We start from the raw sequence: 27,209 nt of genomic DNA on the forward strand, positions 1-27,209 counted from the left end.
CTGGGTCACAAATAAAGAGCAAATGATGAATCGAGAATTATCTGGAGATATTCTTTCCTTGGTGAGATGATCCTCCCCCTCGCGGTATTGTAAATCTGGAGAATGAATTATGCACAGCTGAAAGGCGGAGAAGTTTCTGGTTCAGGGGACACTTACCAGTCACTCCCGACGGATGCCCAGTTCATTATCAGGGACAGCCACGGGGATCTCACATCAGCCTTTTGTGAGGAGGGAGCCAGGAAGCAGACACTCAGGCAGAATCTATTTCTGTTGTTACAAAGCTTTGCAGAGGAAAACTCTGACATTTAAGTGAATGTCTGCCGTTGGGACCCAATCTCTTCATCCCCCCTCAGGTTGATGAACAACTTTTGGAGTTCCTTCCTTTGTCTCCGCATTTAATCAGTGGGTATAAATATACACTTCTTTTCTTCAGTGTGTATTTACAGGTTACTTTAGAAAGATGCCACTTCTAAGAGAAGGAAATAATTCATTTTTAGATCAGTGATTGTCTTGATCTCTTTTTAAACTCTTATCATAATACTTGTGGGTACATAGAAGTGTTTGCAAAATGGCGATTTCTGTTCGGATGACCCCCCCCAAAAATTCTTTCTGAGTAAAAAGCCACATTTACGAGTGTGTTTGAAATAATGCACCTCCCTTTACCTGGTATGTAGGAACAGGCCAACCTTGACAATGCTAAAATACGTGAACCAAAGGACACCCCTGTGGGATGGGAATTAAAGGTGAGGCCTTGACCTAGACCAAGTGTAAGTCCAGTGATTGGTAAAGAAAGTGTTCTTGTGAGTCACAGGTACTTCTCCCACCTTGACATATATGGAAACTTCAGAGCCGTTTTGGTCAGCGGGACATGGCTTCCTATGAAGCATTGATACCTTTAGATGTTACTTAAGAAACCACTTGGATTATAGATTATTAATGGACTTCAGAAATCCTTATGTGCCCAAGCTCAAAGATGTGTTTCCCAGGTGAAAGAAAAATGCCATTATTCTTCATACCTCTTTTCCAGTCTGTTCTTTGTTTTGTAACTGGGTAAAGGGTGGATTCCATGTGTTGGTCTTAGGCTGGTGGAGGTGGATTACTTCCCCCAGTGATGGGGGAACATGTTGAAAATACAGATTGTTATGAGAGAGAGAGAAGAAAGGTGGTCACAGACATGAGTATAGTTGTCAGTTGTCAGCGCAAAATTGTGTGAACAGAGTATATTGCCATGGGGGGGGTGGATTTACAGAACATCTTATATTGAACATGAAATTTCCAGTTGTGTATAGACTCCTTTAGGGAATGAAATAAAGAAAGTAACTTAAGTCAGGGGGTGTGTGTGTGGGATGGGGGAGCGAGGGGGTGGCTTTTAAAGGTTCAGTTTCAAAATGCGTTTGGGGTAAATCAAAGCCAAACAGAGCCTCCTTACAGAGCAGCAGACAGAAGTCAACCACTTACGGAAGGCAGTTCTTCTGCAGATGGTCGTGTCTAAACTTGGGAATTCTGGCAAACTCAGACGATAGTTGTGAAAAAAAAAAATCAAAATCAAAATAGGTTCCATATGCCTCATTCCCCAAATTAATTTCTCAAGCCCCTCTCCTTACAGCCACACACCCAAAACAGCATCAGAGCCAGGATCCTGAGACACCTGGTCTATTGTGAGCCCTGCTGAAAAAACACTGCGTTTTCCTCCAAATGGAGTGATCAGTCACGTTTCCCCCCAAATGTACACAGTGTGGCTGTGGTCTGTTGGTAAGGGTGGGGCGGAGAGATGAAATGAATTACGTAAGAAATAATTCCAGTTGAAGGCCACATATAATGCTAGCTATGACATTTTATGTGTTTGCTACATTTTGAAGAGACACTCCTCTGGAATAATTCACAAACCTTGCCCAGTTTGTTCTTGGACACAACTGTGGACTATTTTGTAACTGGTTTAGGGGCCCATGACTAGTAAGGTGGTAGAATCCATGTTTTGGTTTCCACGGTTAGGGGCTTGCCAAGTCTTTATCCAGGCTTTGTTCAGTAGGCGAGCTCAAGTCTCAGTCCATAAAATTCCTTTTGTTTCAGTAGCAGAAATGTAATTTCTCATTTCTATGGCTGAGTGACTGCTGCAAAGCATAAACTTGCCGTACGTTTCCCGCCAGCACCCCCAAATGCTGAATACAAGATTGAAATGGGGCAAAATCAACACACTGGCCCTCAGCCTGAGGCTGGCCTATTTCTGAAGTCACATGTGTCAGTGGTCACTATCCACAGACAAGCCAGAAATATGACTTCACCTGCTGGAGGTATGAAGGGATTTTCATTTTTCTGTGTGTTTTTGTTTCTCTCACTTGTAAAAATAAAATATATATGTGTATATATATATATATATATATATATATATATATATATATATATATATTGCCAGCTTCCCAGAAAGGCATTTGGACATTCACAGAAACAGTGTGTAAACTATATGGTGATTATTGGTTTACTTTCAAGAAGAAGCAATGGATGCAAATTCATTTTTTAAAATTTATTTTATTGAGGTGTAGTTGATTTACAATGTTGTGTTAATTTCTGCTGTGCAAATTCATTTTAAAATAAAATTTCAATGCCATTATCAAAATATGTGACCCAGAGACTGACATGCCAGAGAATTGTCTCTTACCTACTGCTCTCAATGCTGTTGTACTTACCAGGTTTTAAACACATAGTGACCTGGTTAAAGTTCCGACTGAAAGCCACAAATAAGAGGACAGTGCTTTGACTTCCTTTTTTACAAGGCTGACACAGAGAGAAATGCTTGTTCTAAAGAACAGATGTCAGGTCATCGAAGAATAAACAGTTATTTCTGTGGAAAAGGCACGCTGAAGATCCAAACAGAATAAACCATGCACAGTGCATTGGCTCTTTATTCTGTAGCATTCGGTATTACCTTACCTTTCTTAGCCACTTACTTTGCTTGCCTGAGTCTCTGGAAATTACTCAGTACATTTTTAAAAAATTAATATTTCAAATTGTTTTAATTCATACCTTCAAAAGGACTAGGAATCCACATTTGTCAGGGAAGAATACAGTTCCTGACCAGCTCCCCTCACAGGATTTTTTCAAGAATCAAAACGGGAGCATGGTATCACTTTAACTCTAAAATGATAGAAGAATTCCTTTTGTTATCCACACAACATTTCTGAAGAATAAGCAGGGACCAGTACTTTCACCTTTATATTGTAATATAGGTTGACATCTAGGAAATTATAATGAAATCTTCATATTCTAGTGGATATCTACAGAAGAGCTAAGACTATTAAACTCCACCAACCCTGAGTTTAAAAAATATAAATTTTGGAAAAATATAAATTTTCTTCTACGAACTGTTGAGTCAGCTTGAATAATTTAAGCTTGAAGGTATTGAAGTTGCACCTGTAGAAAGAAAAAGTTTTCTTTTTTCTGAAGGAATTAAGGGGAGAAAAAAGTGGATGGGCAGAGCAGAAATAGAATTCTTTTTCCATGTTAGCTGCCCCCTGACTTACTAGAGGTTGGGAAGAGCACTTCCCTCTCCGCAGAGAGAGAATCAGGACTCAGCTCTCCCTCATAAGATCTGAAGGTGCCACACATTTGGATGGGGAACTAATAAAGGGAGCGAGATAACCACAAAGTGAAATGAATTTAGAAATATCTTGGTAAAATTTGGAGCAAGATAGATTATAAGAATATTCTAATCAGCATGGATGGTAAACAGAAATTAACTATGTTGAGTCCATTGCTGTTAATTTGAAGTAGGTATGGAAATCTATTTAATTTGTTTTTAATGTTTTATTTTAGAAAATGTAAGGAAATATTCCTAACCTTGACTGATTCACCCTTACTCTGTCCTCTATCCTAGTTTTCCCACAGGTCCCTTAACAATGGTTGTTCTTACTGCAGGGTTTCTAGGGATTGCAGTTGTGTCAGATGGAGATGGGGATGTGGTAGAGGTTAGAGTGGTGAGTCTAGTAACTAATTAACTGGAGTATTACTAAAGCAAAAATCTGGTGCTATTCCATTTTTACCTGGTCATCTTAATGAGCTCCTTGAAGGCAGATAGTGCTTTACTTGCTGTTGTGAGCCGACTGTCTTGATATGAAAGGATTGTTGTCCTTTGGTGAACATTGTCAATAAAGGCGCAGAAAAGAGTGTGATTCATTGACAGAACCTGCAGCAAATGACTTGCTTCCTTGTTCTTATGGATTTTTTAAAAGCTATCATAACTCTTCTACGTGCCCTTTGGTTGTACATTTCTTTCTATTATGTAACCACAGAACATCTTTACTCACTTATATATGGATTATCTTTCTAAAACACAGATCTGATTGTGTCTGTCCCACTTTGTGTTTGGTTTTGTTTTTAAATCATCTAGAGCAAAAATTTCATCCCAACTTGGCTTAATGCCATCTGGCACAATTCTGGACCTTGGTGCCTCATCCTCCACCAATACATCGCCTGGTAAAGCAAAAGCTTCTCACTACTGCCTATAGGCAAAGCCATTAGAAAATTACGTGAACTGCCAAAAATTATGCCAGTATGTGAAAATTACACCAGACTGTCCAAAACACTTAAAATTTTGAATTTTTTTCTGAGGTTTTATGTAATATACATAGTTGATTTTAAAAATTGACTAGTAACTAAAAGCAAATGGTTTTATTTACTAAGTGATAGACTAAAGAAAACAGTGGAAGTTATTAACCAAAAAATGTAAAACCTTTTATTAATGTTGTGGAAAAGCAGTTACTCTAGTCACATTATCTGGGATGTCAGTGACATGAGTTTTTTTAGATCTTCAGGGGAAGAGAATCTAGAGACGAGGGTGCTTCTGGGGATGGGTGGATATTTATTTTTATACCTATCTATAAATAATAAAATCTTCACTTAGCACTTTAGGTAAAAAGCAGATTTTTGTTGCTTTAGGGTTAATAAGAATTCCAAACACAACTATTTCATAAATGTATAGATTTTTGTGTAAAACCTGTAAGACTAGATTTTTCTGTCCTATATAGTCGTGCTTAAAAATATTATCTCTCAATACCATTTGTGACCAAAGGAATAAGGAACCCTTGGAGAAATGACTGGTTTTAGGTCTAAGGCAGCGAAGGTACAAGTCAAGCCTGAAGCATTTTGTCATACCAGAAAGCAGGGAAGTTAGCAAAGACTACTAGGATCTTCTCAAAAGAACCTAGAAACCAGTTTGAATAAAGGCATATACTACATTGGATTGAAACGTATCAAATGTGTTTAAATCCATGAGTTCATAATTACACTTAAAAAATAAAAACCTCATTGGTCATGTTTGGAGAATATTAGGAACTTACCTCATTGTTTTGAAAATCTGTAAATAAAGGGAAAGGATCAGGCATCTATCCTGCCTTTCCTATATGATCAGTATCTCAAAGGGGAAATTTCTCTTTGTAGAATTATTCTAGCTAATAAATCAAGAATGAATAGAGGAAAAGAGAGAGGACTCAAATAAACAAAATAAGAAATGAAAGAGGAGGAATAACAACCAATACAGCAGAGATACAAAAAATCATAAGAGACTAGTATGAACAATTATATGCCAACAAATTGGACAACCTAGAAGAAATGGACAAGTTTCTAGAAACATACAGTTCACCAAAACTGAATCAAGAAGAAGTAGATAATTTGAACAGACCGATTGCTAGAAGTTAAATAGAATCTGTAATTTAAAAAACTCCCTGAAAACACAAGTCCAGGACCAAATGTCTTCACTGGGGAATTCTACCAAACATGCAAAGAAGAACTTATACTGATCCTTCACAGATTCTTCCAAAAGACTGAAGAAGAGGGAGCACTCCCAAAGTCATTCTATGAAACCACCATCACCCTGATACCCAAACCAGACAAAGACACTACCAAAAAAGAAAATTACAGGCCAATATCTTTGATGAATGTAGATGTGGAAATCCTCAACAATATATTAGCAAACTGGATCCAACAACACATAAAAAGGATCGTACACCATGATCAAGTTGGATTCATCCTAGGGTCAACATGTGCAAATCAATTAGTGTGATACACCACATCGACAAAAGAAAAGACAAAAACCACATGATCATTTCAATAGATGCAGGGAAAGCATTTGATGAAATTCAACATCCATTCATGATAAAAACTCTCACCTAAATGGGTATAGAGGGAACGTATTTCAACATAATAGAAGCTATTTATGACAAACCCACAGCCAACATGATACTCAACAGTGAAAAGCTGAAAACCTTTCCACTAAATTCTGGAACAAGACAAGGATGCCCACTCTCACCACTTCTATTCAACATCGTATTGGAAGGCCTAGCCACAGCAGTTGGACAAGAAAAAGAAATAAAAGTCCAAATTGTAAGGGAAGTGATAAAATTGTCATTATATGCAGATGACATGAAACTCTCTATAGAAAACCCTAAAGACTCCACACAAAAACTATTAGAACTGATAAACAAATTCAGCAAGGTATCAGGATACAAGATTTATATACGGAAATCTGTTGCACTTTTTTACACTAATAATGAAGTATCAGAAAGAGAAAGAAAAAAAAATCCCTTTTAAAATTGCATCAAAAAAAAAAAAAAAGACTTAGGAATAAAACTGACCAAGGAGGTTAGAGACTTACAAGCTAAGAGCTATAAAACATTGATAAAGGAAATTGAAGATCATTCAAAGAAATGGAAAGATAGCTCATGCTCTTGGATTGGAAGCATTAATATTGTTAAAATGGCCATACTATCCAAAGCAATCTACAGATTTAATGCCATCTCTATCAAATTACCCATGACATTTTTCACACAACTAGAAAAAATCATCCTAAAACTTATATGGAACCACAAAAGACCCAGAATTGCCACAGCAATCCTGAGGAAAAAGAAGAAAGCTGGAGGCATAACCCTCGTGGACTTCAGACAATACTACAAAGCTACAGTAATCAAAACAGTGTGGTATTGGCACAAAAACAGACATATGGATCAGTGGAACAGAATAGAGAGCCCAGAAATAAACCCACATACCTGCGGTTAACTAGTGTTCAACAAAGGAGACAAGAATATAAAATGGAGAAAAGACAGTCTCTTCAGCAAGTGGTGTTGGGAAAGCTGAACAGCCGCATGTAAATCAGTGAGGTTAGAACACTCTCTTACACCATACACAAAAATAAACTCGGACTTTCCTGGTGGCGCAGTGGTTAAGAATCTGCCTGCCAATGCAGGGGACACGGGTTCAAGCCCTGGTCCAGGAAGATCCCACATGCCTCAGAGCAACTAAGCCCATGCGCCACAACTACTGAGCCTGCGCACTAGAGCCTGTGAGCCACAACTACTGAGCCCGTGTGCCACAACTACTGAAGCCCACACACCTAGGGCCTGTACTTTGCAACAAGAGAAGCCACCGTGATGAGAAGCCCATGCACCGCAACGAAGAGTAGGCACTACTCGCCACAATTGGAAAAAGCCCATGCACGACAACAAAGACCCAACGCAGCCAAAAATAAATAAATAAATTTATAAAAAAAAACAAACAAACCCAAGATGGCTTAAAGACTTACATATAAGACATGACACTATAAAGCTCTTAGAAGAGAACATAGGCAAAACATTCTGTGACATAAATCGTAGCAATACCTTCTTAGATCAGTCTCCCAAGGTAATAGAAGTAAAAGCAAAAATAAACAAATGGGATCTAATCAAACTTATAAGCTTTTGCACAGCAAAGGAAACCATAAACAAAATGAAAATGCAATGGGAGAAAAGATTTGCAAACAATGCAACTGACAAGGGCTTAATTTCCTAAATATACAAACAGCTCATATAGCTCAATATCAAAAAACAAACAACCCAATACAAAATGGGCAGAAGACCTAAATAGACATTTCTCCAAAGAAGACATATAGATGGCCGATAAGCACATGAAAAGATGTTCAATATCGTTAATTATTAGAGAAATGCAAGTCAAAACTACAATTAGGTACCACCTCACACTGGTCATAATGGCCATCAACAAAAAGTCTACAAATAATAAATGCTGGACAGGGTGTGGGGAAAAGGGAACCCTCCTACACTGTTGGTGGGAATGTAAATTGGTGCAGCCACTATGGAGAACAGTATGGAGGTTCCTTAAAAAACTGAAATAAAGTTACCATATGATCCAGCAATACCACTCCTGGGCATATATCCAGGAAAGAGGAAAACTAATTCAAAAAGATACATGGACCCCATTGTTCATAGCAGCACTACTTATAATAGCCAAGACATTGAAGCAACCTAAGTGTCCATCAACAGGTGTGTGTGTGTGTATGTATGTGTGTGTGTGTGTGTGTGTGTGTGTGTGTATAAAAAATGAAATAATGCCGTTTGCAGCAACATGGATGGACCTAGAGATTATCACACTAAGTGGAGTAAGTCTGACAGAGAAAGACAAATATCACATGATGTCACTTACATGTGGAATCTAAAAAATAAAATGCAACTGACCTTATTTACAAAACAGAAACAGACTCACAGACATGGAAAACAAACTCATGGTTACCAAAGGGGAAAGGGGCAGGGGGAGGGATAAATTAGGAGTTTGGGATTAACATATACATACTAGTATGTATAAAATAGATAAACGACAGGGACCTACTGTAGAGCACAGGGAAATATATTCAATAACTTGAAATAACCTATAATGGAAAAGAATCTGAAAAGAATATATAAGGATATATATGTATGTATGTATGACTGAATCACTTTGATGTATACAACATTATAAATCAACTATGCTTCAATTTAAGAAAAAAGAATGAATAATAGAATATCACTTTGAAGTCTCTGAAGAGTTGTTGGACCTAGGCAAATACCATCAATGGCTAACGATATCACTTAAGGAGTCAATCAGACAGTATGTGTCTCCTGATGGAAGTTGAAACACTGCATGAAATAGTCTTGTCCCCTCTCCTCCATTAGAACTTGAATCAAAGCAAGCTTCTAGGTCAAATTACCAGTTTCTGGGAATACAAGGGAGAGAGGAATATGTTAAAAGGCACCAATGGGATGCAGCGAGAAAAATCTAGATTGTGGAAATTCTACAAGACAAACAACCCATTCCTTCAACAACAGTTTTTTTTAAATGCAAGGGAAATATTAGAAATGGAGAAGAAACCTATAGATGAAAGAAAGTACATATCAAAGAATCACAATGTATGAATCTTATTTGAATTCAGATTCAAACAAATTGAAACAAAATTATAATACATATTTGATGATATTAAGAAATTTTATTTTTAGGTGTGATAATGCTGTTGTGGTTTTGTTTTCTTTTTAATGTCCTTATCTTTTAGAGACACATACAAAAATACTTAGAGATGAGATCATACGATGCTTGGCATTTACTTCAAAGTAATCTGGCTTGGGAGACGGAGGGTGGGGCGATGGGAGTGTTGATGGGAATATAAATGAAACAAGGTTGGCCAAGTATAGATAATTGTTGAAACCAAGAAGTGAACACAACTGGTTTGTTATTCTGTTCTCTCTCCTTTTGCATATATCAGAAAACTTTCAAAATAAAAGTGTATATATGGGCTTCCCTGGTGGCGCAGTGGTTGAGAGTCTGCCTGCCAATGCAGGGGACACGGGTTCGAGCCCTGGTCTGGGAAGATCCCACATGCCACGGAGCAGCTGGGCCCGTGAGCCACAACTACTGAGACTGCGCGTCTGGAGCCTGTGCTCCACAACAAGAGAGGCCGCGATAGTGAGAGGCCCGCGCACCGCAATGAAGAGTGGCCCCCGCTCGCCGCAACTAGAGAAAGCCCTCGCACAGAAACGAAGACCCAACACAGCTATAAATAAATAAATTAATTTAAAAAAAAAGTGTATATATATATACACACATTTTATAAAAAATTATGTGTGGTATAATTGTACAAAATTAGTAAAATTGCAAAATTTCAACCAGGTTTAAATATTAAAAAGAATTTGTTACCACTGTACACCTATTAGAATGGCCAAAATCCAAAATACCAACAATACCAAATTTTGGTGAAGATAACGAAGCAATAGGAATTTTCCTTTATTTATTTATTTATGTAATTTTATTTATTTTTTGGCTGCGCTGGGTCCCCGCTACTGTGCATGGGCCCCCTCCAGCTGTGACGAGCGGGGGCCACCCTTCGCCGCGGTGCGCGGGCCTCCCACCGTGGTGGTCTCCCCCGCTGCAGAGCACGGGCTCCAGGCGCGCGGGCCCAGCAGTCGTGGCTCACTGGCTCCAGAGCGCAGGCGCACAGGCCTAGTTGCTCCGTGGCATGCGGGATCCCCCCAGACCAGGGATCGAACCTGTGTCACCTGCACCGGCGGGCGGATTCTCAATCACTGCGCCACCAGGGAAGTCCCGGAACTTTCTTTTTTTTTTTTAATGTTCATAATGACTTTATTTATAATAGCCCCAAATTGTAAACAACCCAAATGTCCATCAACAGGTAAATGAATAAACAAACTCAATATATACATACAATGGAACACTACTCAGCAATGAAAAGGTGTGAACTACTGATACACAGTGCAACATGGATCTCACAGTTTTATGAAAGAAGCCATACAAATGTATATACTATGTGATTCTATTTATAGAAAATTCTAGAAAATGCAAACCAATCTATAGTAACTTTCATTCATTGCTGTTGGGAATGCAAAATGGTGCAGCGACTTTGCAAGACAGTTTGGCAGTTTCTTATAAAATTGAATATACTCTTACCATGCAACCCATCAGTCATGCTGTTCAGTATTTACCCAAATGAATGAAAACTTATAAAAACCTGCACATGGATATTTATAGCAGCTTTATTCATAATTGCCAAAACTTGATGGCAACCAAGATGTCTTTCAGTAGGTGAGTGGTACATTCAGACAGTGCAGTATTATTCACCGCTAAAAAGAAGTGAGCTCTCAAGCCATGAAAAGGCATGGAGGCACTTTAAATGTGCATTACTGAAAGAAGCCAGTCTATGGTTCCAACTATGTGACATTCTGGAAAAGGTAAAACTATGGAGACATCAAAAGAAATCAGTGGTTGCCAGGAATGGTGGGAGGGAGGGATGAATCAGCAGAGCACAGAGGATTTTTAGGGCACTGAAGCTATTCTGTACGGTACTACAGTGGTGGATATATGGCACTGTACATTTGTCACAGCCTGCACAATGTATAACACCAAGAGTGAACCTAATGTAAACTATGGAACCTGGGTGATAATGTATCATTGTAGGTTCACCAATTTTAACATGTACCAGCCGGTTGGGGAGACTGGGGGGAGCAGTGGAGGACAGGGGGGTATGTGGGAAAACTCTGTACTTTCCACTCAATTTTGCAGTGAACCTAAAGCTGCTCTAAAAAATAAAGTTTATTAATTAAAAAAAGGAAACCAATTACACCGAACTCTAGCTATCAAAGCATTTTAAGCAAAACAAACCTTTTCTGTGGCCAATGTGTACCCCTCCAGCGAAAAGTTGGGGGAAATAGTGTCATGAAATGGTCAGAAGAAGTATATTAACAATCATAGCTGAAAGGAAGAGTCGTGCAGTCAGGCAGGACTTCCAGGTTATCCAAATACTTTTTGTATACTTTTTTTTCCAAGGCTTTGTCCAAAGCTTTTGGGGATAGAGACTATCAGGTGAGGACTTTTCTTCTTTTTTTTTTTTTTAATAAATTTATTTATTTATTTTTGGCTGTGTTGGGTCTTCGTTGCTGCATGCAGGCTTTCTCTAGTTGCGGCGAGCGGGAGCTACTCTTCATTGCGGTGCGCGGGCTTCTCATTGTGGTGGCTTCTCTTGTTGCGGAGCATGGGCTCTAAGGCACGCGGGCTTCCGTAGTTGTAGCACGTGGGCTCAGTAGTTGTGGCTCTCGGGCTCTAGAGCGCAGATTCAGTAGTTGTGGCTCACGGGCTTAGCTGCTCCGTGGCATGTGGGATCTTCCTGGACCAGGGCTAGAACCCATGTCCCCCCCCATTGGCAGGTGGATTCTTAACCACTGCGCCACCAGGGAAGTCCCAAGGATTTTTTTTCTAATGAAGTGTATTTGTAACCTGTTTCTAAAGTGAATTTCCTTTTCTCTAAAGCTGATAAAAAATATTCCCAACTCACTTTCTTTTTTTTTTTTTTTTTTGCGTGGGCCGCGTGGCTCGTGGGATCTTAGTTCCCCATCCAGGGATTGAACCCAGGCCCTTGGCAGTCAGAGCGTGGAGTCCTAACCGCTGGACCACCAGGGAATTACCCAACTTACCTTCTAAGTGAGATACTAAATTACATGAGAGATTAGGAATCTCAGAACCTGAAGAACATTTGAGTCAAGTTGAGGGAGACAAAAAATGATACTGCACGAACAATATATGAGATTTAACCATATTATAGCAAATATGTAGAACAGAGAGAAAGGGAAGAGAAAGGGCTTAGCCGGAGCAGGACTTTTACAAGCCCTGGAGTTCTGTCAGGGATCCAGAGCTTGAATGGATGTCTGTCATCTTTCTGAGTTAATTTTTTCCTTGTAGGTAAATAAACTTTGTTTGTTTGTTTTTTCTAGTTGGGGAATGGCAGTCAATGTGTATTCTACCTCGATAACCCAAGAGACTATGAGCAGACATGACATCATTGCCTGGGTTAATGACATAGTATCTTTAAACTACACGAAAGTGGAACAGCTTTGTTCAGGTAAGAGATTCTTTTAAGTATTTACGTAAACGTTTACTCCCTATCGTGTGGAATGTGATTTTATGAACCACAGATGATGTATTTTGGATAGGAAAAAATATATGTATCCGTATTGATATATAATTAAAGGGGGAAAGCTCAGATATAATTGAAGAACATATGGGGGAAAATGATGGCCACCTAAGAGCCTCGAGCCTCCACGACACATGTTACGAATGGTCTCGCTTAAGCTCTGTAACTGGTCTCCCAGCCTCTTCTCCATCACCCCCTATCAGCCACCACATGTCTCCTCCTAATATGCAGATTGGGTCCTGCAACACCTCTCCTTAAAAACCTTCCAGGCTCCACACTGTCCTTCCTACAGGATAAAATCCACTCCTTGATGTGGCTGATAAGGTCCTTTCTGTTCTGGCTGCAGCCCATCTCCTTGGTGTCATTATCTACATCTCTCTCCCCTGTGCCTCAGTCCCACAAAATACTCTTTGTTCCCTAAAGACTCCTTCCCTTTTGCGTCCCACAGCTTTTTTTCAGGCTCCCTTTGCCCTTCTTTTCATTTGCAGTAAAATCTCGTTCACACTTTAAAATCCAACTCAGTTGTCACCCCCCCGAAGGGTCCCCCAGATCTCCCAGGCTCCACAATGTTCATGGAACGCTGTGCCCACCCTTGCAGAAGAATGCATGCCACACTGTGTTAGAAGGTCCAGCTGTTACTCCCCTGAAGGTACCCAGAGCTCTTGAGGACAGGACTGTGTTTCATCCTTTGTCATGTGTCTGAGGTGGCACCCTGCCCGCCTGCTATATAGTAGGTCTGCAGGGAATGCGTATTGAGCTAAACTTGTTTTAAAAAAGAAAAGATTGGACTTTAATGATAAAGTAGGGGCTTGTTAAAGAACATGTCACTAGTAAAGTAATTCATTCTTAGGTTAGAGTATTTATCAAAGAAATAGTCTTCCTTTGGGAACAGGAAGTATTTTCTTCTTGTGAACTAACAGGTAAGAGATTTCCTCTCTGCCTCTGGCTCTGACCGGAAATGGTGTTACTAGAAAATATTACTGAAATGTATTCGTGTGAAATCCCACAAGACATGATAGGTACAAAATAGTCATCAGGTAGAGCTGGCGCAGTGGTGCTGGGGCAGCAGAAAGGCGTTCTGCTGGCTTTCTCAGTGGGTCATGTGTAGAAGGATTTCATGCGGTGCCGTCAGAATTTGGAACGCCTGCACTAGTCACTCTCAGATGTGCCCAAATCCAACCCCCCAGTGAATACACTCTCCCTTCTCCACATCTAGACTGGATTAGAATCGACTAGCAGACAAACTTCCCATCTACTGACACCTCTTCTCCCATCACCGTTTTCTCATGAGCAAGACAGTGAGGGTGGCCAGAACCTACGCATTGCCTCACCCACCCTTCCTGCGCCCAGGCCTCTAATATCAATACTGTGATTTGTGAGGTCAATAACGGATGCTAACCGGCCAGTTCTTTGCCCTGCAGTACGAGCTAGAGAAAAGCTGACTTAGACTATGATGGCGCCCCAGGTATGTGCTGTTGGCCTATTGAAATGACTTCTAAAAATTACTGACAGGAACAGCCCCTGTTGCATGCTTCTCAACTGCAAATCTCCACTCAGTCAAGTTTTATGGTGCCGTTCTTGCTGTGCGTTCTGGAGCTCTCTAATATTTTATTTTTAATTTGCTGGAGGAAAAGCAACCCAGAGTGTTTTCTGTTATTAGCCATCCCTTTTCTGTTAATAGCGAATACCACTTTATATTGTACTTGTGGGTCCGTTTCTCCATAGGGCCTGACACATACTCTTCCCTCAGGAATGGTCATATTGGGATGAATGAAAATCAGTTGGAAACTGCTGTGGGGCAAAGACAAAACCGTGTATCTTTCCCATAAAGTGGCTGTATGTACCTGTGGATAAGGGTCATGGGGTTGGTTATCAAAGAAAAAGAGACACAGGGAGGAAGGAGATAAGAATTAGAGTCATAGAGGAAATTGCCAGTCATGGCTCTAAAGTGTTGAAGGAGCCCGTGAGGAGCTTCCTATGTAATGCACTTGGGGAGTTTTTGCTGACAAATGAAATGAGAAGCAAATTCGAATTTTTAGATACAGTAGTAATAAATGCTGGAGTGTATGTGTGCATATATATGTGTGTGTACCTATTATTTATATAAATATGTATAATTTCTTTGCATATCTTTCAAATTTCATATAAGGCAAATTCAACAAAAATTTTGGTAGCATCTGTGAAGAGTTCTTGTACAGTTTCCTTAAAGAAAGCATTGGTGTGCATTTTATAGTCGTATGTAGCTATGTTGCTATCCAGTGTGGCTTGATGAAACCTGTAGAAACCACTTTGATCATGAGAATAGATAATTTCCGTTAGGATAACTCACTAGTTACCTAAGGTTACAAGGTTGATGGTTCAGAAGAATATTTAAATATATATTTATTTAAATTATATTTAAAGTTTCCTTTCTTTATTGAAATACATTTTTTTGTTTGTTTGTCTTGGTTTTTTGTTTTTTGGGTATTTTTTTGTTTGTTTTTTTTTTGGCTCAGAAAAACATGTTAATGTCCACAGTAGAGAGACATGTCTTTTATTTTAGGCAGTAGTTTCATCAGAGTGTGAACTGTGGGCCATGTGTATTTATAATCTTCTGAGAAGCTGCTTAAGAATGCAGGTTCTTGGGATCCTTCACCTTCTAAATCAGTGTCTCTGGATGCGTGAAGCCTAAAGTCTTCATTCTAACAAGCACCCCAAGTACTTCTGTGCTGCAGTCAAGAGCTTGCAGTGCATTTTAGAGAAACTCCAAACCACTAAAAGTAAAGTTAAAATATCCAAAATTTATCTGGCACGATTTCCTCATTCATAATTTAGTCTGTGACTTTTCTCTTGTCTTCAGCAATAGCATTTAGCAGGAAGTGCTATCTTTTTATTTATTTATGAATTTATTTATTTATACCCTTCTTTGTTCTAGAAGGCATTGAAGGCAGCTAGGACAGTGCTATTAGGATAAGAACAAAACCAAATATTGGTGACCTAAGTGATTTATCCTCAGCATACTTAATGAGTAGTCAGTCAGATTTCTTGGAAAATATCTTTTCCTTTCAGTTTCATTTTAACTTCTTTAGTTTACTGTGTGTGATATCATTTTAGCAGTGTGCTGTGGAAAAACATACACAAAATACCTTCACATATTTAACTGATTTTTTTTTCTTGTTCAATAAAATTGTTCCTTACTCTTTTTCCTAAAGGTTTATGTTCCAATCCTAGCAGTCCCTCTTTGGCATTTTTTCCCCCATTTACATTATTTCCTATTTCTTTTTTTAAATTTCCAGCTAAGAGATTGCCCTCCAGCTAATATTAAAACTAACATCAGCTTTCTTTAGCTCATAAAGAACTGACATACTGCTTCATGTGTGTGTGCCTTTTTCTGCAGAAATTTCTGCCTTTATATAACATCTCATTTGTTTCCATCTAAGCATTTTAAAAGCTTTTTAAAGGAGAGATGATATGAGGTTTAACACTTAGAAACACGTTGCAGTAAGTTGCAAAAGAATGAAAATGACTCCCTCTTTTCTCCTCTTAATTTTATCCCAAGGATGTAACCTTATGAAATTGTCTTTGGGCATGAAATCTGGGTCATACAGTCATATGCATATTTAGTTTGCATTCATTTCTTGTGAACAGCAACCTTTACGTTTCAAGTGAAAAGCTGGACTGTATAAATGAACAGGCTGTCAATGGGTATGAATACTGCCTATAATAATATGACAGTACACGGCTCATCTACATTTGATTTGAAAATGAATATTTGTGGATTTCCCACGTTGGGATGGGGGATTGAACCACATGAAATACCAGATTTGTTTGGCTTAAAAATATTTTATGTTTTTAGTTCAATTGCCTAATAAAATGTTTAGGGCTTTTTGTGGGGTGACACATTTTGGTTTTACTTTAGTACCGGCTCAAACCAGTTTACTAGATATTTTACAAGGGATTCAAGAGAGAGAATGGACATATAGTTCAGAGAAAAAAATGAAAAATTTTAAATAAAAATTTTTTTTCAAAGAGAGAGAGAATGGGCAGTATGGTGCTAAGAATCCCTATAAATCCGCTTTAGTGACTCGAGGTACCATATTGGAGATGACAGAAAAGGTAGTGAACTATCTGGGGCAGAAGAGTGAAAAGAAATGAGGCAGGGAGTTGGTTGGGAGTGGAAGGAATGTATCTTTCCTTTGCCTCTTCACCCCCCATCCTCTGCTCTAACATACAAATTTCCTTTGAAACTTTTTTCTGACATCCATTTTTCTGTGTCCCAGTCCTCTCCCCTCACCTGGGATGCAGGCAGCAGAGCCATTGGTCCACTGCTGGGTCGCTGCCAGAGCTTGGCCAGCGGGCACCTGACGAGCGACTCTCCCATGCATGGGAGAGAGAGGCTAGAGAGGCAGCCTGCCCTTCTCTCTGTGCCACCTTCCTTTCCTCCTCCCCGCTCTGTCCACAGCACAAGCAAACCACTGATGCTCAGATGCCAGTGCTGTCACTAGGCTAGTTATAACAGCTCAGTGATTTTCATGAGCATTTTAGTATTTGAATAAAATTTGGTTTGGATGAAACCATTTTTTTAGAATGGAAAATTTTAGATCTTTTCTTGACAAGCATTAAAAAAAAGACAGAGGGACTTGCCTGGTGGTCCAGTGGGTAAGACTCTGTGCTCCCAATGTAGGGGGCCCTTGTTCGATCCCTGGTCAGGGGACTAGATCCCGCATGCGTGCTGCAACTAAGAGTCCGCGTGCTGCAACTAAGACCTGGCACAGCCAAAATAAATTAAATAAATAAATAAATAATTTTTTTTTAAAAAGAAAAATGATCAGGATTCGATTCAGCTTCATTTTGTGCTTCTCCACATTGTTTCAAGCTTTGTCTTGGATCAAGTTTTTGGTGTTTTCTTCTTCCAGGAAAGTTCCTGAATCCAGCTGGTCATGTCAGAGTCAAAAATGACAATTCTCAGTCCTTCATGGCTCCCAGAAGGGGCTAGGCTTTACAGTAACACCGCAGGATTCAGAGGTGTGGTTGTCAGCCGTGCCTGGGCCCTGTAGGACAGGTGCTCTGAGCCCAGCAGAGCGTTCTTTGTGACGTTTTTGGCTGCAACCTGTGCCTGTGAAATAGGTTGATCTCACCCTAGTATGGGGTCCCCTGTACCTTCTTCCTTCTGTCCGCAGAGACCTCTGTCAGGAGGACAGGTTAGTGATGAAATCAGCTCAGAGTCTAAATTTAGTAGACCTTCTCAAGAGAGTTGGCTCTCTTGAACTGAAACCAAGTAAGGATATTTTGTCGATGTCTGGTAGCTCCAGAGCTTACTTAGCTTTATAAAATCATAGACTGTTATTTGCTTTCAGAACGTTAAGTCATCTTGGCTTGTGTTACTGTTGTTACAGATGTAATTGTGCTATAGTGGAATATTATTCATATTGATGATGTATTATGTAGAGAGATGGGGTTTTAGGGGTTTTGCTGACAGGTTTTCTCTGATTTTATTTTGCTGAAGTTAATTTTAAAATCCGTTTGCTTGGTCTCAGCAAACCAACTAATTGGCGAGCGGGGCAGGGGGGTGGGCAAAAAGTGAGTTGGAAAATGGGGGGGAGGGAGGTCCAACATGGGGTTCAGTTGTTGCAGTGGATAATACACTCCTGTGTCTCCGCTAATGTACCAGTCGAAAGGGAGTTTATTTTTTGAGCAGAATATGGGATACAGTAGTATATTTTTCCTTCTAAACATGTTTGTTTATAGATATTTGCTACTTTGTTACCAAAAATAAACATAAATCGGTGTTTTTGTTGTGGTTTTTCTGTTTACTGCATTTTGTAATGCTAAATACCATAGTGGAAAAAAGTGTATGCATTCACCTCCATTTATCCAACTGCCCCTATAAATTTTGTTTTTTTACATAGATGATGTATGTATCGATATATATACACACACACACGTATATGTATTGATACTGAAAGCAGTCAGCCATCTCTTCATCTGTCTCATTACTGTATTAAGTTCTGACAATCAATTTACTTTTATTTACACATGTTTTGAGCCCTTCTTTGGCCTAGGCCCTGAGGATCTGGATTAATAAGATGGGGCCGTGGTCCTCTAAGAGTTCAGTACGGCAGGGCACTGTCCTGCAGAAAACTAGAAAGCACGCTGTGGCCAGTGCTGTTTTGGAAGAGCTTTGAGCTTACAAAGGAGAGGTGGGGAACACAGCGAGTCTGCGGAGAAACACCTTCCTTCAGATTCTTTGGGAGTTAGTGGGTGCTGCCTTCGAATGGCTGTAGAATGGCCAAAGTTTGTGAAACACCTCAGAAATCCTCCTCTTGAGTCACATGGGGTGACCAGGACGCAGGATAATGTGTGTTTTATTAGGTCCAGCCCTTAAATACATGAAGTATGTTGTTTCTCTAAGAGAAATGTAGAGTTTTTCCGGATGATATCATATGAGTATGTGAAAATTGTTTTTACTCTATTTCTTTGAAGAAACTGTGCATACATCTGGGATTTTCCCAGGAAACCATGGAATTGCTCAGTTCTTTGGAAGAAATGCAACAAATATTTTCAGTTCCGTAAAGCCAGTCCTCAGTGATGCAATAACTGGGCAGGCCTCTAACTGAATAGGTGTCGGGCAGCTACGTTAGTATTTTCCAGAGGGACAGACCTACAGATGTGTCGTTTCTTTTCTTACCCATTTCTACTGGAATCCCTCCTAAGTAGGAATGAACACCATAAACTAGGGGAAGTAAAACAGGGAAAACAGATCACCTGGAATGAAGACTGGCAGTTTATATACTAACAAAAAATCAAGGAACATGTAATCACTATGGACTTAATACTGTGTCTTAACAGGAACAAAGCAAATTGGTGACATGTTATTAGAAATTTTAACTAATGATTGCCTTTGAGAATTCTCAATAAAGTCAAAAAATTTAATAATTGCAGGAATTTGTACAAGGCAGTACCCTTAATTAAATCCTAGACTTTCATCTTTTGCTGTTTTCCCTTATCTGGGAAAATTCCCAGATGACATAGATGAATCCTGTCTTCAGGGTTCTTAGTAAGTATATCACTAATTCGCAAAATCTTTATCATGCAATCTCCCCTTGGGTTCAGATACTTTTTCTTCTAATCTACTATAGTAAGACTCTGCCAGGTTTCACCTGCTCCAAAACCATGAATGGGTCCGTGGTTGTGAGTTTGGAAATGAGAATTGTTGTACTGGGGGCAGGTCATCAAAAGAAGTGTAGGGTGTGTCCAGGTGATGAAGGTGATACTGATGAGAGTATAGGGCTTAGACCAAGGAATGAACCTCCAAATCCCCAACATTGACTCCGTTAGTGTTATGCCTGGAGCCCTGACTCAACGGCCCCAGAGATACTGGTGAAGGGTGTGGGAATCATAGGGCTGGAGCCCAAGAACATGTTGGGTTTTGTGATTCATAATTCTAATTTCAGAAACTTTTAGAACTCCTTCTCTTCTGATTTTGTCTTTGCTTTATGATAAGATGCTTAGCATATGATGATACATTTATTTTGAAATCATTCACCAAGATCTTTAAAAACAAGTATCTTAAGGAAAAAGAAAGGTATGTTCCAACACATTGTAAGTTATTTTGATTTTCCTAAAGATGTTAATTACTTTATGTGATGGATATATTCTTTATGAAACATTATTTTGTATTTATATTGCTATTTTTTTGCTTTCCCTTTTCTCCTCTTCAGTTTAAATCATCTAAAGACTTTAACAGGAAGAGTAGAAAATTGGTGGAAAATAGTCACTTCCTTTTATAAATGAATTTGTGATTACTTAAGCACCTCATATGTTTATTTGGGGAAAGACTTAAGGACTGGAGAAGCCCTCCAATGTTTTTCAGTAGATAAACTGGAGGATCTTAGGAATGTGTTCATCCCCTTTCTTTGCTAGCAGGAGAGGCCAAGGACCTCATTTTGTTCTTTGGTTCTTTGCCCTTTGAATCTCAAACATGCATTTTGGAGATTCATATTTCATAGCTGAAACAATCCCATTCCATCCTCTTCATTTTTATAGCTCCAATTATTTTAACCAGCCACATAATACATTGTTTTGTACATTAGGGGTAAAATGATGTACATTAGGGGTAAAATGATGTCATAGCATTTTCATTGTGCTTTTATGTGTATTATTTATTTTAATTCTTACAACAACTGTGTGCAGAAGAAAAATAGGACTTTTTTATTCCTATTTTATATAAGAGGATAAAAGCCCAGAGAAGCCAAGTGTTCATGGCTGATGCTAGCTGGGGCCTCCCTGGATCACAGCCTTACGCTCTCCTTGCTCGTGTGTGCAGCTGCTGTAGATGTGGAAGAGGGGTGTGTGCGTGTGCACGTTTTTGATTTTTTTCCATATCCATTTATCAGGAGCCCACTGAACATCTCTAGGAACAGAGGAGTTAGAAGTCCACATCCCCACCCTTTAAATTACTAATTGAGGTAATGAGACACATCTGGTAATTCTGCTGATCGCACACTGTGACCTAGTATCGTCATCAAGAACTTTCCTACCAAAGGTAGCCGAGATGCTAGTAGAAACATACAGGCATTTGCTCCCGATTTTATCAAATTCTTTTTTACTCTACCTGCTGAGAGTGGGCGGGGGAAGAGGCTCCCCTTCTCTCTGTCTGTTCTTGCTTCCTCTCCTGCTCTAAACTCTCTTGCCCTCCAAGCAAGATGAGGGGGCTCTGAAATGTTGCCATCTGCAGCGATTCGGTTCTCTCAGGATAATCCCTGGTCAGTGGAACAGTAACCAAAATAATGGCTCCTTAGAGACACACGTGCACATTTGAAGCCCAAGAATGTGGCCCTTTCCTCACGCTGAACCCAGGCTTATTTTAATAAGCTTGGACCGTAGAGGACAATTAACGTCCTCATTTCTTCGATATCTATGCTACTGAGAAAAAAGAACATCTTCTAGAATAATGTTGTTATCAGCTTGGTCCCCCAAAGGATTTATGACTCAAGGAATCACTGTTTCCCACGTATTTCATTCTGTTCAGTGAACCTGGATTGCTGTAGCTGTGCTGAGCACCTCTGGCAGTACTTCTCCAACTCCTTTCATATGAAAAGTTGATGTTTTCTCAGTCTTGTACAAAGGGACATGCTGGTGCAACATTTCAGAATAGTCATCCGTCTCCCATCCAGTTCTGTCCCCTTATTACCGTATCTTGTTTGCCATAGAGGAAATTCTAGAGCTGCCAGTGGTTTATAGTCATAGTGGACACTGTGCCAGCCCAGTAGAGAGATGAATTGTACCCCGTCCCCAGTCTTGAAGAGTTACCCAGCAGTCAGCTAAGAGAGATCGCTAATTAAAATGTAAGTCCAACTTACTGCTGGGCTTCTGTAGCCATTATAGTGAAACAGTTCATTCTGCACTGGGGACAGGAAAACTCCACAGAGGAGGTGGTGTTTGGGCTAAACAACAAATGAGAAATTTCTGTTCAAATGTAAAAGGTGGCAAAATGACATTTTAGGCAGAAAATTTCTCGTTTGACCAAGGCAGAGAGAAGGTGCAGCATTTTATGCACATACATGCACACATGAGACTCTGAAACCTAAGTTAGGATTCAAGGCAGCAGAAGAGGGGGCAGTGAAGTGGCAGGTAATAAATGCCGTAGTATTCGAAGAAAGGGGAGGTTATGTCAGCCTAGAAAAGCTTCTTGGGTCTTTGGCTAAACAGCCATGCAGATTTAGTGGATGGTCAATAAATATTTATGAAATGGAGTTTAATTGAAATGCTCTCCTAACTACGGATAAGATTCAGGCTGAGAAGAGAAAGTTGGGGATTTCAAGTAAAGGTACTATTTAGATATTTTTTTGATGTTCTAACATATCGCTTTATGTATTCCTGAAGTCAGCAGATATTTATTGAGTGCCTACAGTGTGTCAGAAGGCGGGCTAGGATCTGGGGATACAGCTAGGTATGAAAAGCAATACAGATTATACCTAGTTAGGACCCATTCCTTTACTACCACAGTTCTCCCTTGACATATTTGTATCCAGAGCATTCAAGATCCTTTTTCTCAGCTTTCCCCAGTGCAAAGCAAAGGTGGAGCAAGGTCCCTGGACAAAAAGTAGTGGTCCTCCAGCCCGTCTCACCATCAGATGGCCTTATAACACAAATGGGCAGTCTGTGCTCTGAATATCTGAAGCAGTAGTAGGACGTCCAGCTTCTACACAACTGAGATGAGGAAGCCAAGCATCTTCGAGTACTACTGTTCTTCAAAAGGAAATATTTTTTCTAACCTATTTTTTCCCAAATTGTGTTTTAAATTTACAGTTTATCAGCCATGTAGACACTATTAAAAAAGGAGTGTCAGAAGTCACTGTCAAATGTTTGGGCATGTTAGAATTACATACCTGGAAACAGAAGAATTGAATTGCTTGGCACCTCTTAAAATAACCGTCACGCCGCAGATTGGATTTTTTCCGCCCTGTAACCATTACATAATTCAGGCCGATTGCAAGTTACCTCTCTTTATTTGTCCCCTCCCTTGCAAGAGTTTGTTCTTATCCAAGTATTAACACTCATAAGCTCTTATGACCAAATTATTTGACAATAAGAAGCATGTAAATGTGAAACTCATGACAGCACAATTTCCTGCAGTTTCTCTTAACATCCTCCATAAGGAGGATCATTTCTCCACTGTGATTTCTTTTAGATTACATTTGTATGACAATTCATGGTGTATGGCAACTTTAAAATTACACATAATTGTGTTTAAATTCAGTGTTTTAAAAAAACTCCTTTCCTGCCTTTTTTGTTCTCTTTTTTTTAACTAAAGTTAAATTCCAGTCTTTCTATTTATTCTGTGATCATGTGATTGAATCTCAGAAGTAAATACTTCTACAGTCCTCATACTAATTTGGGCTCCTCCTAATACTAGAGTTGTGCTTAGAAAAGCAAAGTGTTCTGGGGTTAACCTGCAAAATATACAGAAAGCAGTTTATGATAGAAAAATACTGTCTTAGGTATCACAGTCTGCATGAATGTTACGTGGTAGTTCCTCTGTAATTGCTGGGGGCTTCCCTTGGTACCACCCCTGGCCTTTTGGGCTTTCTGTGGCCTCTAGGCCTCTTCTCAGGGAGCTGTGGGGAAGAGTCCTCACCTCTGGAAAATAGGGGATGGTATTGGTATTGGTACTGGTATTGGTGAGAGCCGGTAGACTGGATGTGATGGGGAGTGGCAGTAGGGAAGAAACCCTCACCTGCAAGCCTCGGAAAGCAGGTGAAATGGCTTTGATCTGGGAAGAACCCTGCAGCTCCCAGTCCCAGAGACAGTGACTTTAGCCGTTAAAAAGCAACCTGAGCGAGTGGTCCATAGCGTAGAAATGGACTGCGGGTTTATGCTGGTCTGTTCACACCACTGCATCTTCCACTATACTAAAAGCCTCTTCATCAGCTATGATACCCAGAGTTCACATAGTGGCCTGCATATAGAACTGTTGATAGAATGATATGAGCAATGATTCAGTAGAAATTCCCTGAGAAATTGGGTGAAGTTTATAACCTTTAGGGATTTTTAAAAAAATTTTATTGAAGTATAGTTGACTTACAGTGTTCTGTTAATTTCTGCTGTGCAATGAAGTGATTCAGTTATATATATTCTTTTTCATATTCTTTTCCATTATGGTTTATCACAGGATGTTGAATATAGTTCCCTTTGCTATACAGTAGGACCTTGTTTATCCATCCTATATATAATAGTTTACCTCTGCTAATCCCAAACTCCCAATCCTTCCCTCCCCCTTGGCAGCCACAGGTCTGTTCTCTATGTCTGTGAGTCTGTTTCTGTTTCATAAATAAGTTCATTTGTGTCCTATTTTAGATTCCACATATAAGTGATATCATATGATATTTATCTTTGTGACTTACTTCTCTTAGTATGATAATCTCTAGGTCCATCCATGTTACTGCAAATGGCATTATTTCATTCTTTTTTATGGCTGAGTAATATTCCAGTGTGTGTATATGTGTGTTTGTGTGTGTGTGTGTGTATACCACATTTTCTTTATCCATTCATCTGTTGATGGACAGCTTTAGTTTACTTATCCATAATCTCATTTGCCCCTAAAATAGATACGTTCTTACAATTGGAGCTTAAAAATGGCACAATTTAGGGACTCTTCTCTAAAGATACTTGTGCCAAGAAATAAGCGTTGGTTCCCCACTACCTACCGAATTAAATTAAGCTGCTGCTTTTAAAGCCTTGAACAGTCAGACTGCAAAACCATCTTTCTAGCATCTACCCCCATGACTCCCCTACCCATAGCCTGCATTTGCCCAAACTCATCTTTCATCAGGTGTTGTAATTCCCCATTTTTGCTTGGAATGCCTCCTTTGAGGACCATCTCCAATGCCACCTTCCAGCCCATTCTTTCAACAAACTGTGTGCTCCCTCTTAAAGTCTTAAGGTCATTGAGTACCTGTAACCTCAACATTAGAGGTCAAGGTCCTTGAGGACTGGAAATGACCATGCAAGTTTGACTTGACTTCATTTGTTAATATTGATTACTCTTTTGGGGGAGTTTATTGGGCAGAATTTTTGAACTACTCCTTTAGTATTTCTGTGTCTCATAGGTTAACACTTAGAGTTGTTTTGTACTTTTGCTAGTTTTTCCATGTGTGTTTCTCTGGTCTCTCAAAACTAAATTCCTTGGTCCTTTAAGAGTAAAATCATATTCCTCAATAAGTAGTTGTTGGTTTATTGGTTTTTCATTGATTAATAAACAAAGTGATATCCCTCTGTGCCACCTACAGATGGGCGTTTCTTTAGCCTATAACCACAGAAATTAGATAGGAAATCTATCTTTTCGGATTCTTACCTTCTCCTCAAGCTTTTCTTAATTTAAATCTTGCATTTTTTACATAGTCACACATGTAATTTCAGTACTTAAAGAAAAAACTTTTTGTCCATTAAAGTAGAGGAGGTAATACAAATAAATGTGTGAAAATACCTGAATGGAAACACAGAGAAACTGTCTATATCCTCTGATACTACAGCTTTGCAGAACTTTCTATTTTGATGACCCTAATAAGAAAACTGACCCCTTCAGAATGGGTTTCATATGTACCTTTCTTCCTTGTTTTTCATGTGTAATAAAGGCTTTTCGGTGCCTCCTTGTCCTTCTCTATCTGGAATGCCAAATTCTAACTTCAGCTCTATTCTGGGTGTTCAGCCTTTGGTGTGTCTCGCTGCCAGTTTCAGTATCAGACTCCCTGGGAGCCAGTGACATTTTGTCCTGCACACCATTCCTGCCTGCTCTCCAAGTGCCTCTCCCCCTTCCTTCATTCATGATTCCCACGTAGAAGCCAGATCTTATGGTATGAAGCTGCATATGTCAGACAGCTTGTTTTGGTAAAAAAAAAAAATTTTTTTTTTTCTGGACAGGTAGAATTTTATTTTATTTTACTTTATTTTATTTATTTTATTTTATTTATTTTTGTAACATCTTTATTGGAGTATAATTGCTTTACAATGGTGTGTAAGTTTCTGCTTTATAACAAAGTGAATCAGTTATACATATACATATGTTCCCATATCTCTTCCCTCTTGCATCTCCCTCCCTCCCACCCTCCCTATCCCACCCCTCTAGGTGGTCACAAAGCACCGAGCTGATCTCCCTGTGCTATGTGGCTGCTTCCCACTAGCTATCTATTTTAGGTTTGGTAGTGTATATATGTCCATGCCACTCTCTCACTTTGTCCCAGCTTACCTTTCCCCCTCTCCGTATCCTCAAGTCCATTCTCTAGTAGGTCTGTGTCTTTATTCCTGTCCTGCCACTAGGTTCTTCATGACCTTTTTTTTTTTTTTGATGAGCACGTTACCCTAAAGGAAATCACTGGTGTTAGAAACTAGAAGTGAAACCAAGCACCCAGCTCCGGGTCGTCAATTAGCAGCTAAAAAGAAATCTTTCAAACCAACACGATGATTCTTCACCTGCCATTTCTTTCTTGTTTCAATTGACTGAATCTTTGTCTGCATCCATAGGCAGATTTGGAGTTTTATATTTTTCCCTAAGGCATTCAAATGCAAGATGATAAGTTACAGGGTAATTATGATTTCATTGAATAAAACAACTGTAAACAGTCCAGTTAGACTTTAGCGTGCTTGGCATTCCAGTTTTCAACACAGATAGAGTTGCAGTTAATTTCTACGAAAATTATTTTCACAAATAGCACTCTTAAAATACCAGCTCTGTTCTGAGTATTATGTATTTCTATCTGTTACAATCGAATTATTTCTCTAAAATTTACTTTTTTAATAAAAATATTGGTACCTAAATCTTAATCAAGGACTATTTGGTATGTAGATTTTTACTACATTGAAATTTCCTATTGAAAGATAGAGGAAAACAGTCTTCATTCTTCCATGATTTTTTGATGAAGAAGCACTAAATCAACTCAGTACATTGATCTTAATATCTGAT

At 39.3% G+C, this 27,209-nt stretch overlaps 1 protein-coding gene across 2 annotated transcripts in view; it reads left to right on the forward strand.

Annotated features, from left to right (window-relative positions):
• Nucleotides 1–27,209, forward strand: part of MAPRE2 (microtubule associated protein RP/EB family member 2) — a 163,807-nt gene that overhangs the window by 79,474 nt on the left and 57,124 nt on the right. For both annotated transcript variants that reach the window (XM_068562548.1, XM_068562547.1), the window contains one exon: nucleotides 12,570–12,697. In XM_068562548.1, the coding sequence (XP_068418649.1) occupies nucleotides 12,577–12,697 (121 nt within the window). In that variant the 5' untranslated portion in view covers nucleotides 12,570–12,576. The remainder of the gene's footprint in view (nucleotides 1–12,569; nucleotides 12,698–27,209) is intronic.

This window comes from Eschrichtius robustus, chromosome 14 (assembly GCF_028021215.1).
Source record: "Eschrichtius robustus isolate mEscRob2 chromosome 14, mEscRob2.pri, whole genome shotgun sequence".
Lineage (NCBI taxonomy): Eukaryota > Metazoa > Chordata > Mammalia > Artiodactyla > Eschrichtiidae > Eschrichtius > Eschrichtius robustus.